The 12,181-nt window shown below is 45.7% G+C and overlaps 1 protein-coding gene across 2 annotated transcripts in view; it reads left to right on the top strand.

Annotated features, from left to right (window-relative positions):
• Positions 1–12,181, top strand: part of LOC121574693 (zeta-sarcoglycan) — a 270,473-nt gene that overhangs the window by 172,032 nt on the left and 86,260 nt on the right. For both annotated transcript variants that reach the window (XM_045222803.1, XM_045222802.1), the window contains exon 3: positions 11,099–11,200. In XM_045222803.1, the coding sequence (XP_045078738.1) occupies positions 11,099–11,200 (102 nt within the window). The remainder of the gene's footprint in view (positions 1–11,098; positions 11,201–12,181) is intronic.

Here is a 12,181-nt window from a genome sequence, read left to right on the forward strand (position 1 = left end):
TTTTCTCCCCAATTGGTAGTTACAGTCTAGTCCCATCGCTGCAACTCCCGTTGGACTCAGGAGAGGCGAAGGTCGAGAGCCGTGCGTCCTCCGAAACACAACCCAGCCGAGCCGCACTGCTTCTTGACACTATGCCCGCTTTAACCCGGAAGCCAGCCGCACCAATGTGTCGGAGGAAACAACGTACGGCCAATTGTGCGCCTCCCCATGGGTCCCCCGGTCGCGGGCCGGCTGCGACAGAGCCTGGACTCGAGCCCTACACTGTGATGCATTGCCTTAGACCACTGCACCACTCGGGAGTCACGTGTGTCTTTTTTAAAGTATAGCCTTGCTCTCTAGAAGATAAATGCTTGGTAGCAGCAATTAAGGCCAAGGGGGAATTATCCTAGCCAATCAGCATGCTGATGTGGCACCATGAAGAACCGGGTCAAACACCCTCGAAACTAATGGCCATTAGGACTTCAACACTGCATCTCATTGTCCTTGTGCCACAGGGGATGAGGATGAATGAGAGGGAGGGACAGTCAGGTGGGCGTGTGTGTGAGAGAGAATTAAAGACTCTTAACACACTCTATAGACGAGATGGTTTATGTAGCTCAGTTGTTAAACCATGGCAGGATAGTGGGTTCGATTCCCAGGACCACCCGTACTTAAAATGTATACACACATGACTGTAATTCACTTTAGATAAAGGAGTCTGCTAAATGGTATATATTACAAGACAATTTATGAACCTGGTCTGCTAAATAACATATTCACTGACTACTATTCCAACTCTAGCTGTATAGCGACCAATATTATTCACGCTTGAGCTAATGAACGGTGAACTGTCACCAGTTTAAATCATCATGGAATCATACAGAAGGTAGCTCACAACCAGCATCTGTGCACCCAGGGATCCTCGCAGCCTGGCTGGACCCCTCAGCCAGGGTACAGAGCCGTCCAGCACGGTGCCGGTCTGTATTCCCCTGTCCGTGTTGACGACCTTGAGGACGACATCACGGGGGAGGACATGTTAGGTTTAATTAACGCTGATAGAACGTTGGGAGTTTACCTTTACACCACCGCGGATTAGCAGTTGATTAAAGAAGGGTCTTTCAAAGGGCCGGGACGATACCCCTGCGTGGGATAGGGACATTGGATCACGCCTGAGGCCTTCTTCTCTCCTTCTCATCCCCCTCTCCTCTCCTCTTTGTTCTCCTTTCCACCACCTCGATCCCGGGGCCCTGACAGATTTCCTTTTCTTTCATTTTTTGTTTTGTTCCCTCCCTTTTTTCCTCTCATCCACCGACCGGCTTGCCCTCCCCCCTGCGGTAGATCGATACTGATCGCACCGGGCTGATTGTCTCACGCTGATGATGTCACAGCTCCTGTGAAGTGGAGCCCAGGAGGAGTTACTCCTGGCAGAGGATACCGTGACTTCCTGCCCAGAAAATCAACAGAAGGAGGATAGAGGAGGACAGAGCATGTAAGAACAGTAAAGAGGGACAAGCAGAGGACAGAGGCTCCAGAGGACACAGGCTGCAGGTTAGACCAGAGGACACAGGCTGCAGGTTAGACCAGAGGACACAGGCTGCAGGTTAGACCAGAGGACACAGGCTGCAGGTTAGACCAGAGGACACAGGCTGCAGGTTAGACCAGAGGACACAGGCTGCAGGTTAGACCAGAGGATACAGGCTGCAGGTTAGACCAGAGGACACAGGCTGCAGGTTAGACCAGAGGACACAGGCTGCAGGTTAGACCAGAGGATACAGGCTGCAGGTTAGACCAGAGGACAAAGGCTGCAGGTTAGACCAGAGGACACAGGCTGCAGGTTAGACCAGAGGACAGGCTGCAGGTTAGACCAGAGGACACAGGCTGCAGGTTAGACCTTAGGACACAGCTCAGAACAAAGCAGAGAATGAATCCAGAATGTTTTGTCCCTGCTCTGCTGACAAGTTTTTTGCTCTGCTCACACAGCTGTAAACAAGGCCTATTGCACTGATTTGGTTTGGGTGGGGGGTTGGGAAGTAAATACTTATTGTGATTTATCAGTGGGTGCTGCAGCACCCCCAGCACAGGACAGGAGCATTGAGGAAGTTAGCAGTACAAGACAGGAGCATTGAGGAAGTTAGCAGTACAAGACAGGAGCATTGAGGAAGTTAGCAGTACAAGACAGGAGCATTGAGGAAGTTAGTAGTACAAGACAGGAGCACTGAGGAAGTTAACAGGACAGGAGCATTGAGGAAGTTAACAGGACAGGAGCATTGAGGAAGTTAACAAGACAGGAGCATTGAGGAAGTGAACAGGACAAGACAGGAGCATTGAGGAAGTTAACAGGACAGGAGCATTGAGGAAGTTAACAGGACAAGACAGGAGCACTGAGGAAGTTAACAGGACAAGACAGGAGCACTGAGGAAGTTAACAGGACAAGACAGGAGCACTGAGGAAGTTAACAGGACAAGACAGGAGCATTGAGGAAGTTTACAGGACAGGAGCATTGAGGAAGTTAACAGGACAGGAGCATTAAGGAAGTTAACAAGACAGGAGCATTGATGAAGTTAACAGGACGGGAGCATTGAGGAAGTTAACAAGACAGGAGCATTGAGGAAGTTAACAGGACAGGAGCATTGAGGAAGTTAACAAGACAGGAGCATTGAGGAAGTTAACAAGACAGGAGCATTGAGGAAGTAATCAGTACAAGACAGATCAAAAAGTAACTAGAACAGCTCAGTGAGATGAAGAGGGAGAACACAGAAAAACACTCTCCCCAGAAACGTAGCTTGTTCAAACTCAGATGTTTGAAACCACACCGTAAAGTCGTCCAGTTTAGAAGCTTTTTTCCCTCTTCCTGCAGCTGAATCATGACCCGAACACCATTCATCTGAAGTCGTTTGTGCGTGGTGTATAAATCAATAGTAACACTATGGGCCGTATCGTTTCACCAGCCCCCTAAGGTGTGTAATAACCGAGCTCGGGAGCGTAGTCGTTGTATCATGATTATTATTTCTCACGTTCTGCCGTATTAATTTTTGAAAGTCCATTGAAGGTTGTTGGAAATCCAATTAGGCATTGATCTGTCGGTGGCAGCCCCCGACAAAGCCACATTGTACAAATGGACAGGAAAAAAGCTTTTAAAAAGACAAATAAGGTTGCCGACCTCGTACTGGGTTATGATTATTAAATGTAGACTGCTGAACGCTGGTGCTATGATACCTGTTGGTGGAATGGAAATCCGATGGCGAGCCGCGTCGTTGGCTCGGGCAATTCGGGAGTTTGGTCGATTCGTACAGACTGCCTACGCATACACACGAGAGCACAGAAAAGCACACACACACAAAGACATCAACACACACACACACACACACTGCATCCTCCTTTTTCCATCTCTTCTTCCTTCCTCTTCCGGAATCCCTCCTCCCCCTTCCCCCCTTTCCCAACAACAATAACTAAAGATTTGTCAACCCCAGGATTCATTCCCGTCAATTTAACTTGTTAGGGGCCAATGGAGTATCATAATATTTCCAGGTAATGCTGCGTACGTCGGGCCGGCTCCGGAGAGAGCAGGTCGAGAGCAGGCCGGCGTTGGCAATCAATCAGAGGGCTCTAATGGGTGGTGTTTTCCTCGGAACAGCCTCGCTTGTTGTTTAAAGGGCCCTGTTTTATTGCTGAGGCTATGGCAAACAGATAGCCGTTCGACAAAGATGATTGTTTTCTCTCTCGTTAGGTTTATCCATCTCTCTCTCTCTCTCTCTCTCTCTCTCCATCTCTACCTCTCTTCCCATTTATCTCCCTCTCACTCTTTCTCGCTCTCCCTCTCTCGCTCTCTGATTGTGTCGAGTTGAAACGAGTCAACCTTTTCTGACACACAGAGAAGTACTGCAGTTGTGTGATTAGATGAGGGGCCTCAGGTCTGGGACTTCAATGTGATGTCTTGTAAAGTAAGTAAGGAAAAGAGGGAAGTCTTCAATTGCTACATCGATTTTGCGACTTATAAATTAGTAAAATATGCCTACTGATTCTTGAAGAATATAACTTATAAATACCTCATGAACTTAGTTCAACTGTTCTACCCCATCAGAAACCAAAGTATAGGCTTGTTTTACTTCAATGTTTGTAAACAAATAAATGACAAACAAACACTGTAGAGCGTCAAAACATGGTTAAAACTATAATTTTTACATATTGGATGGTCAATCCTTGCATCCATACATCTGTCTATGAATTTCTCTAGCCCTATCCCTCAGCTATTTACCGAAACAGTGGCAGGGAAAACGCTTTGTTATTGTTTCAACTGCTGATTGCCACTTTAAGGGCTTTCAAATTATGGAAGCCATGTGATAGTTCAATGCTCTTTTGTGGAAGAATAACATTAACTAGCGCTGCCATATTTACTTACAGTAATGGACTAAAAACTATTAGAACTTGATCCTTATCTTTTTAAATAGCTCTTCTAGTCCCAATCCATACAGATGCGGGATCTTAATTTGATTTGTCTGTTTATTTGTGATTTCAGATTTGGTTATGTGAGTGGTCGTGTGTCACTGCTACAGTCAGCTTGTGTGGCATTTTGTATTACTTGTTTTATGCGTTTTTCATTACCATACCAAATTCTGCCCATTTCTCTTCTGATGAGAATCTTGAGATAAATATGTAGCCTGGTGACAGCCTGGGTGCCGGTCTGTTTCTGCTCTCCTGCCAACTCCTTATTGAATTGTCATGCTTGACAATCACAATGGAGTACACTCTTAGAAAAAAAGGGCTCTATGCTTGCTTCATATATGGCACCCCTTAAGGTTCTAGATAGAAACCAAATTGGTTCCATATAGAACCCTATATGGAACCCAATGGTTCTATATGGAACCAATTTTGGTTCAGTGAAGAAGAACCCCTGGGGTTCTGATCAAAGGACCCTACAAAAGGCTTCTACATAGAACCTTCAGGGGTGCCATATATGAAGCAAGCATAGAACCCTTTTTGGTCCTATCCAGAACCTTTTTTTTCTAAGATTCTAGGCAACAGCACAAGCAGATCTGGGACCAGGCTAGCTGTACGGTATTGAACAAGGTGACTCTGGTCATGACTCCTTCTCCTCAGCCCAGCTAGTGATGACGGACATGCCTGGTGTGAGCATGCTCAGTGTGTCCCGGTGCCGCTCTGCTCTGCTTCTGTCTGTGTTCTGGTTGGCAAGCGGCTGTCCACAGTGACTGACAGTCTACAAACAAAGCTGTGGGCACAGTGCAGGATACACACATACACACACAACTAGACAAGCAGACACCACACACACACAGGCACACACACACACAGGGGCACACATACACATGCAGATACACACACACTCAACTAGACAAGCAGCCAACGCACACACACATCCACAGACACACATACCTCTGCCTCACACACAGAGACGGACAGCGATCGGATAGCGGCCCCTCCATGTCAACGTGAGCGGTTTGCCCACCAGACAAACGTTCCAGTCGGTTTGGTATTCAGGTCAGATGAAAGGCGGGCAGGACTGGACAGGCCTGGACACGCAGGCCGGTAGACATGGACAGTATGTCAGTACTCAGACACATGGTCACATGTCACTCTGCTAGGGCTCAGGGCACAGCAGCATGGATGGAGTGCCACGTCCAGGTGTGTATACCAGGTGGTGTCAGAGGAAGGCCCTAACAATTGTCTCAGACTCCAGCCACCCAAGTCATGGACTGTTCTCTCTGCTACTGCACGGCAAGCAGTACCGATGCACCAAGTCTGGAACCAACAGCACCCTGAACAGCTTCTACCCCCTTTGCCATAAGACTGCTAAGTAGTTAGTAAATAGTTAACCAAATAGCTACCCAGACTATCTGCATTGACCCTTTTTGCATTAAATTTTTTTGACTCATCACATACGCTGCTGCTACTGTTTATTATCTATCCTATTGCCTAGTCACTTTATTCCTAATGAAATGTACATATCTACGTCAAAATGACCTCGTACCCCTGCACATCGACTCGGTACTGGTACGCCGTGTATATAGCCAAGTTATCATTACTCATTGTGTATTTATTATTACTTTTATTATTACGTGTTTTACTTTTCTATTATTTTTCAATTTTCTTTCTTTCTGTGTTGTTGGGAAGTTCCCATAAGTCAGCATTTCACTCTTAGTCTACACTTGCACCAAGCAAGTGAGGAAAACATTTGGTTTGGGACTTGTACGCTTTTCGAGCCAGTTGTCCACTACTGGTTCACCTGACAAAACTAATCAAGGGCTTGATGATCAGATCAGTTAAATCAGGTATCGGAATAGATCAAATCATGTATCAGAATATATGAAACTTATTGAAGTTTATTTAATTTATAATGGAATAGATTAAACAAGTGGTTTGAGAAACAGAGTGGCCAGTTTAGTTGGTACACCACCCCATTCACCAAAATGATTAGCTCCTACTGAGTGTATGACTGATGGCCTGTAGAGGTCCAGGGGAAACCGTACTGAAGCTGAGGCATAATTTAGTTTATTCACCTACAGTGAGGGAAGAAAGTATTTGATCCCCTGCTGATTTTGTACGTTTGCCCACTGACAAAGAAATGATCAGTCTATAATTTTAATGGTAGGTTTATTTGAACATTGAGAGACAGAATAACAACAACAAAATCCTGAAAAACGCATGTCAAAAATGTTATCAATTGATTTGCATTTTAATGAGGGAAATAAGTATTTGATCCCCTCTCAATCAGAAAGATTTCTGGCTCCCCGGTGTCTTTTATACAGGTAATGAGCTGAGATTAGGAGCACACTCTTAAAGGGAGTGCTCCTAATCTCAGTTTGTTACCTGTATAAAAGACACCTGTCCACAGAAGCAATCAATCAATCAGATTCCAAACTCTCCACCATGGCCAAGACCAAAGAGCTCTCCAAGGATGTCAGGGACAGGATTGTAGACCTACACAAGGCTGGAATGGGCTACAAGACCATCGCCAAGCAGCTTGGTGAGAAGGTGACAACAGTTGGTGCGATTATTCGCAAATGGAAGAAACACAAAAGACCTGTCAATCTCCCTCGGCCTGGGGCTCCATGCAAGATCTCACCTCGTGGAGTTGCAATGATCATGAGAACGGTGAGGAATCAGCCCAGAACTACACGGGAGGATCTTGTCAATGATCTCAAGGCAGCTGGGACCATAGTCACCAAGAAAACAATTGGTAACACACTACGCCGTGAAGGACTGAAATCCTGCAGCGCCCGCAAGGTCCCCCTGCTCAAGAAAGCACATATACAAGGCCGTCTGAAGTTTGCCAATGAACATCTGAATGATTCAGAGGAGAACTGGGTGAAAGTGTTGGGGTCAGATGAGACCAAAATGGAGCTCTTTGACATCAACTCAACTCGCCGTGTTTGGAGGAGGAGGAATGCTGCCTATGACACCAGGAACACCATCCCCACCGTCAAACATGGAGGTGGAAACATTATGCTTTGGGGGTGTTTTTCTGCTAAGGGGACAGGACAACTTCACTGCATCAAAGGGACGATGGACGGGGTCATGTACCGTCAAATCTTGGGTGAGAACCTACTTCCCTCAGCCAGGGCATTGAAAATGGGTCGTGGTTGGGTATTCCAGCATGACAATGACCCAAAACACACGGCCAAGGCAACAAAGGAGTGGCTCAAGAAGAAGCACATTAAGGTCCTGGAGTGGCCTAGCCAGTCTCCAGACCTTAATCCCATAGAACATCTGTGGAGGGAGCTGAAGGTTTGAGTTGCCAAACGTCAGCCTCGAAACCTTAATGACTTGGAGAAGATCTGCAAAGAGTAGTGGGACAAAATCCCTCCTGAGATGTGTGCAAACCTGGTGGCCAACTACAAGAAAGGGTTTTGCCACCAAGTACTAAGTCATGTTTTGCAGAGGGGTCAAATACTTATTTCCCTCATTAAAATGTAAATCAATTCATAACATTTTTGACATCGTTTTTCTGGATTTTTTTGTTGTTATTCTGTCTCTCACTGTTCAAAAAAACCTACCATTAAAATTATAGACAGATCATTTCTTTGTCAGTGGGCAAACGTACAAAATCAGCAGGGGATCAAATACTTTTTTCCCTCACTGTAAATACAATATAGCAGGGGTACACCGGAGCCTGCTTGTTTTCTGTTCCACCTGATAATTAATTGCACACACCTGGTGTCCCAGGTCTAAATCAGTCCCTGACTAGAGGGCAAAAAATGCAGTGGAACTGGCTTCGAGATCCAGAGTTGAGGGCAATATAGGATCGATCAATATACAATATAGGTGAATAAATGAGAAGTATACAGCCTTTCTACTATTGTATGTTATTTATACTGTTTCTGTTTATACATTCCATCACCTGTATGACATAAGACTGTAATAAAACTTGGTCCACATATTGAAGACACTGGGGACTGAGAGGGGAAATATAAGATAACTAATAATACTTATTGTCTTCTCTCACAGACAGACTATCTGACCTTATTTGAAATAGTCCTATAGCAAAATGTGCTGCGTACGATAAGCATTCAGGGAGGGCCATCCAAAGCTTCCTGAGGCCCCGCCACAAGGGACCATGCAGGCTTTAAAGAGCTTTAAGTTAGGTACTGAAATTATGCCTTGGCTTCAGTACGGTTTCCCCTGGACCTCTATCCATCATTTTGAGAGAGAGAGAGAGAGAGAGAGAGAGAGAGAGAGAGAGAGAGAGAGAGAGAGAGAGAGAGAGAGAGAGAGAGAGAGAGAGAGAGAGAGAGAGAGAGAGAGAGAGAGAGAGAGAGAGACACTGCATGTGTGGGCTGGCGAGTGCAAAGGGATTTGATTCGTTCTAATAAACACCAGTGTTTGTCTCTTGTTGTGTGTTTGTGGGAAGGTTTTGTATTCCAGTCCTAGAGCAGAAAAGCTTTTATTTTATCCCAATGAGTGGAGAGCAGAAGCCCCTTAGAAGTGGCATAGCTCTTATTGTAGGTCAGAGGCAACATGAGCTGACATTCTAATACAAGACGTTGGAGGAAGAGGAAGTGATGTGGAAGGAAGCTCTTCAAGAACTCTGATGAAAGTCAATGCTTTGATTTCATACCCCTGACAAGGCATTGCTTCTACGGTGGCTCGGAAAGGTCAAAAGATTTTCCGGCACAGAGGACATACATAAAAACAAACAGGTATCTCTGTTTCCTCATCTGTTCATTTCTAAATGTCCCTCCAGCTCTTTTTTCTTTCTCTCTAAACATTGTTGGCACGAAAGGTTGAGTAAAAAATTCAGCCGAGAGAGAATATTAAACCTGCCCTGAGAATGTTTTCAACGGCCATCCATCATGTGGAGGAGGGAGTATCATTCTGTTCACTATAACCTTGTACCAGGGATGGGATGTGAGCCCTAATGGCCGACTCCGCCAGTTAACCTCGCCGCGATGGGGGATACAACATTATCAGCATGACTTCTACTGAAGGACTCGGCACTACACAGTCACACACACACACATTCATGTAGACAATCACGCTTACACACACACACACACACTCTCACACACGACATGGACCGGGAAATATATCATTATAACACAACATGGAAATCCAATATAACAGAGAAGGACATCATTATCCGAGTGCAGGCCTCTGTTACTACGGAATTCACCATCATTCACATCCCGGAGGAGTGGCTTCATTATCCTAAAGTCGCCCGGTTCCCGCCAGGATTCCTGATTACCTTCGGTGTTCCCACCACTGCCGAATCCAAGCTCCGCCACTGCCACGCTAACCAGACTGAGAAATGTAATTTAAATTTCATATGGCGTGTCAGGTAGGCTAATAGAAGTGACTTTGGCTGCTAGGTATGTGGATAGCGTAGCTCTCTCTCTCTCTCTTCCTCAACCTCTCTCTCTCTTTTTCTCTCCATGCCTGCAAGGCTCTGAGGTAGACGGCATTAGCGTGTAAGCGGCGGCACGGCTCACAACCCTCCACATCCAGGAAAATAGCCAAGGGGCCTGTTCTTTTTCTTTCTTTTGTGTTTCCTCAGATTGAAACCTGCCCGAGAGAGACGTTCATGTCTACAACCTGCCACGTCAAATCAAGGCCACACGCCTTCGCACGCCACCGCCATCGCTAAACGCTGTCGGGGGCGACGGGGCTAGATGAGAGAACGAGAGTGTTTAGCTAAGCATTGACTCGTCACGTTCATGATTAATTAGGAATTATTCAGGAATCATCTTTATGTCATCTTTATGTTTTGATGATTGACGGGGGGCCGTACTCCTTCAGATAGTTCTGCATAATGTGTTGTGTCCCTTTAATTAAAGAAGCATAATATGAGTTGTCGCCTGCAGTCATGTGTGTGTGTCTTTTCAAAGATGTGATTTTTCACCTGCATGCAGCTAACGTGGGTGTAAAGCAAGAGTGTGTGTGTGTGTATTCGGGCTTGTGTGTGTGTTGGGTGTAGGTGTGTGAAGCAATAATGTGTGTATTATAGGAACTGCAGGCTGGTGTGTTACTGTATATTGAGGAGGCTGTTTTCCCTGGCTGCAGGGTTTCTAACTCTGGGGTGGTCAAGTGTTGTCGGGGGCTGTGTGAGTGCATGTGGTGTGTGCATCTCTGCCTATTCGTAAAGTGACATTTCTAAACCGGAAAAGTTACAATACTTTCATGTGAAAATGTTGAAAATGATCAAAATATTTAATTCAAATATAACTTCTGTTCCTTTGGATGTTTTTCTCTCCACTCCCTCCTCTCCTAAACAGTTTATTCACGGTGTCTGAACTAATACTGTTTTTCTCTGTTTCACTGTTTGGACTTATTCTCTCAATTTTGTCTCTCTCTTTCCCCCTCTCTCTCTCTCTCTCTCTCTCTCTCTCTCTCTCTCTCTCTCTCTCTCTCTCTCTCTCTCTCTCTCTCTCTCTCTCTCTCTCTCTCGCTCTCTTTCTCCATCCCTCTCTCTCTCTCTCTCTCTCTCTCTCTCTCTCGCTCTCTTTCTCCATCCTCTCTCTCTCTCTCTCTCTTTCTCCATCCTCTCTCTCTCTCTCTCTCATCTCTCTCTCTCTCTCTCTCTCTCTCTCTCTCTCTCTCTCTCTCTCTCTCTCTCTCTCTCTCTCTCTCTCTCTCTCTCTCTCTCCTCCGCTCTCTTTCCCCTCAGGATGGAATGGGTAATCTTCGTGTAACCAAAGAGGGGATCAGGCTAGAGGGTGTTTCCGAGTTTCTGCTCCCTCTCTATGTGAAAGAAATAGAATCCAGAAGGGTAAGAGACACAATGTTCCTTATGTCGCTCATATGAAGCATCGTAACGCCCTATGACACACCATGCATGTCATATCCCTCACTAAGACACACCATTCCCTTATCATATCATGTCATATCAACCGTAATTTCTCAGTAGTAGAATGTTGAGACAAAACGTTCCTTATGTCGCTCATATGAAGCTTCTTAACGCCCTATGACACACCATGCATGTCATATCCCTCACTAAGCCAGCCTATTACTCATATCATGTCATACCAAGCATCATTGCTCAGCCATTGTCATAAGGAGTAAAATAATACTATGCAATCCCACATCCCAGAGAAATCGTGTGAGACCTAGTAGAGAAGCTCATCTATCTGGATCCCGGGTCCCATGTAAGGGGCGCAGAATGATCATGGGAATAGACTTGGATGCGTGACAAATGACCAAATGGGCATCCAATGGAAATTCCAATGATAGAGAAATGTGGAGAGAGACAGGGCTGTGATGAGGCATGCTGTTGATAAATATGACCCATAATGCTTTTTCCCTTTACGACACACACACACACACACACACACACACACACACACACACACACACACACACACACACACACACACACACACACACACCCTGGCTGCTGCCATGTATAGGTTACTGTGTGTGTGTCCTGGGCTATTGGGAAGGCAATGGAGTCATTAACTTGCATTCTCCACCTTTGCAAGATGTGTGTGTGTGTGTGTGTGTGTGTGTTGGAGGGGAAGGGTTGTAAAGGCAAGTGCACCTGTGCATGCATATGGCTTTACAAGGGTGTTTGTGACGGCGAAAGTGTGTGGAATGTGTGACAGTCCTGAATAGATTCCACTGTGTTTTCACGCTCTCCGTAGCCGATGTGAGTAAGACCTTTAAACAGGTCAACATTCACAAGGCTTCAAGACCAGACGGATTACCAAAACGTGTACTCCGAGCATGTGCTGACCAACTGGCAAGTGTCTTC

The sequence above is a fragment of the Coregonus clupeaformis genome, chromosome 10, assembly GCF_020615455.1.
Source record: "Coregonus clupeaformis isolate EN_2021a chromosome 10, ASM2061545v1, whole genome shotgun sequence".
NCBI lineage: Eukaryota > Metazoa > Chordata > Actinopteri > Salmoniformes > Salmonidae > Coregonus > Coregonus clupeaformis.